This window comes from Eupeodes corollae, chromosome 1, assembly GCF_945859685.1.
Source record: "Eupeodes corollae chromosome 1, idEupCoro1.1, whole genome shotgun sequence".
Taxonomy (NCBI): Eukaryota; Metazoa; Arthropoda; class Insecta; order Diptera; family Syrphidae; genus Eupeodes; species Eupeodes corollae.
Window position 1 is genome coordinate 196,198,489 of NC_079147.1, and position 2,528 is coordinate 196,201,016.

Here is a 2,528-nt window from a genome sequence, read left to right on the forward strand (position 1 = left end):
GAAAGTGCTTGGGACCAGCAAAGTCTTTTTTGGGACAACATTTAGAACATGATTTCAAAAACAAAATATCTATAAGTCAAAAACTATTCATTTTTAAAAAGGTTTGAACGTTTTAGCATGCAATCATGTAATCCAGTTAGTACACCTTTAGATTGTGTGAAATTGAGCAAAGCCTAAGGTTAGGTTAGATTAGATTAAAGTGGGTGTTGGTTGGGAAGTCCAACACACTTAGACCAAAGTATGGTCTGTTGTGATACCACATGGATCAGTTGATCAGCTTAACTCGTCGAACCAATTGGAGATCCGAATGAAGCGTAGGAGACAAATAATGTCTGAATTTTTTATTTGAAGTAAAGCCTAAAGTCCATCACCAAAAGAAGAAGAAGAAAAAATGGCTAAAATTCCCTTCCAAGAGTTAATCGGAATTTCGTTGTTTGCTGCACAGCTAACTCGTCTCGTAAACCTACTCAGTTATTTCAGCAATAGACATGAAGTTTGGAAGGCAGCTAAACGTGTGTTGCGATACCTAAAAGAAACAATTAACTACAAATTGAACTATTTGAATTTAGAAGAATTTAATGTAAAAGGTTTCTCTGATGCTGACTATGTCAATGATCCAGATGGGAGAAAGTCAATTACAGGTTACGAGTTTCTCAGTCAAGGTGAAGCGATTTCTTGGAGATCTAAAAAACAAACAACTACAGCATTTTCGACCTACGAAGCTAAGTATATAGCTTTAGGATCCTCAGTGCAAGAAGCGTTCTGGTTAAGAGGTCTTGAAGAAGAAATTTTAAATACAAACCTAACTGCAACCAACATTTGATCTTGCTATGAATGAAGCTCATAGACAACTTAAAAAACACATTCAAGTTTGTCATCATTTTGTAAGAGAAACAACTATTAAATGCAAATCACTTTAAGAACAATTAATAACAATTAATACAAACAATATGATTGCAGACATTTTTACTGAATGTTTACCTCTTGTAAAGAATATTAAATCTTCGAAGTTAATAGGTATTTTTAAGATTTTATCAATTAAAGTTTTATTGGGAATGTTGCAAATGAAAAATACTTTAAATAAAATCTTCTTGTTGTGATAACAACAACAACAACGAAGATGACACCACCCGCAAACAGCAGTGTGCAAACGCGTTGTCGTCGTCGTCGCGACGCAACGCCATGCACTTTTAAAAACAACATGATCTTATTTCATTCATTCATTTTTTTGTAAGTATTAATTTATTTAAAATAGTTCAGTAAGCATTTATTTTGTATAAAAGTAGGAAATTCACAATAATAAAGTTCACTTGCTATTAAAACGGCAAACTACCAGTTCGTGATTTTTACTTCCCCCCACCAGTGGTAAGGAGTTCAACTAACGAATTGTCGAATTTTACATTGGTCCTTCGAGAAGAAGAAACAGTGAAGCGTTACCAAGGCTTTTGACATTGGTATATATTTTAAATAACAAATCTAAAAAAAAAAAAGTTATCTAAATCGAGAAAAATTACCTACAAATTAAGAACAAATACAAGTGAAGCTATTATACGAATATAAAACTACGCAACGAATAAATTAAATAAATAAAAACGATACATACAAAAAAAAAAAGTGCTATAATCATGTTAGACGAAACTGAAGTTTTCATTATTGTAGCCAAGCAAAAAACCTTGGCTGAAGATATCGAAACATTGAACAGAAATGTTGGTAAGGACAGTGCGTCAAGGAAAACCCTCAGATACAAAGAAGAAAGACTCCAACGTCTAAGTGCTCTATGGTCTGAGTTTGACTCAAACCATCAAAAAATAGTGTCTACAGTAAAAAAGGACACTCCTTACATGCAAAGGGATACATATAACCGAGTGAAATCGGTGTACGAAGAACTAAGAAAAAAATTAGATGCAATCATCCCAGAACTGGAAAAAAGGAATGAAAGTGAAGGAAAACCTAAAGGCAGTGCAGATGTTCTTCAGATGCAAAAGTTGAAAAAACTAAGGCTTAAAGTCACCGCCATAGTTGAAAACTTGGAAGAATTTGAGCAAACTTTCGATAACTACTCCAAAGAAATATATGAGTACCAACAAAAAATGTTACTTGAACAACTTCGAAACATCACCGATCTGCATGAAGACTTTATTGCAAATGCATCGGAGGAAGATCTGAAGGTACCGTATGTGGCAAACAACGAGTATAAGGGTGTAAAACAGGACATTAATAGGTTCCTTCACCAAATGGCATCCAATTTAGTCAATGGCAACAATAGTAACAAGCCAAAAGAAGCGAAACCCGAATCAATGCTTCCGAGGCTGAAGATTCCAACCTTCAAAGGAAATTTCTTAGAATGGCAACCGTTTTATGATCTTTTCTCCACAATCATACACAATAGAAGTAGCCTCAACACATCAGAAAAAATGGAATATCTGAAGACACATTTAGAGGGAGAGCCGCTCCATTTAATCAAACATCTTACATATTCAAGTGAAAACTACAATAGTGCGTGGGAAATCTTAAAAAACCGTTACAAT

At 34.2% G+C, this 2,528-nt stretch overlaps 1 protein-coding gene across 1 annotated transcript; it reads left to right on the forward strand.

The window, feature by feature from the left end:
• The first annotated feature begins 391 nt into the window (after positions 1 to 391).
• On the forward strand, positions 392 to 823 carry LOC129947938 (uncharacterized). Its single transcript, XM_056058714.1, has one exon. It carries the CDS (start codon positions 392 to 394, stop codon positions 821 to 823), a length of 432 nt encoding a protein of 143 aa, XP_055914689.1.
• Positions 824 to 2,528: the final 1,705 nt, after the last annotated feature.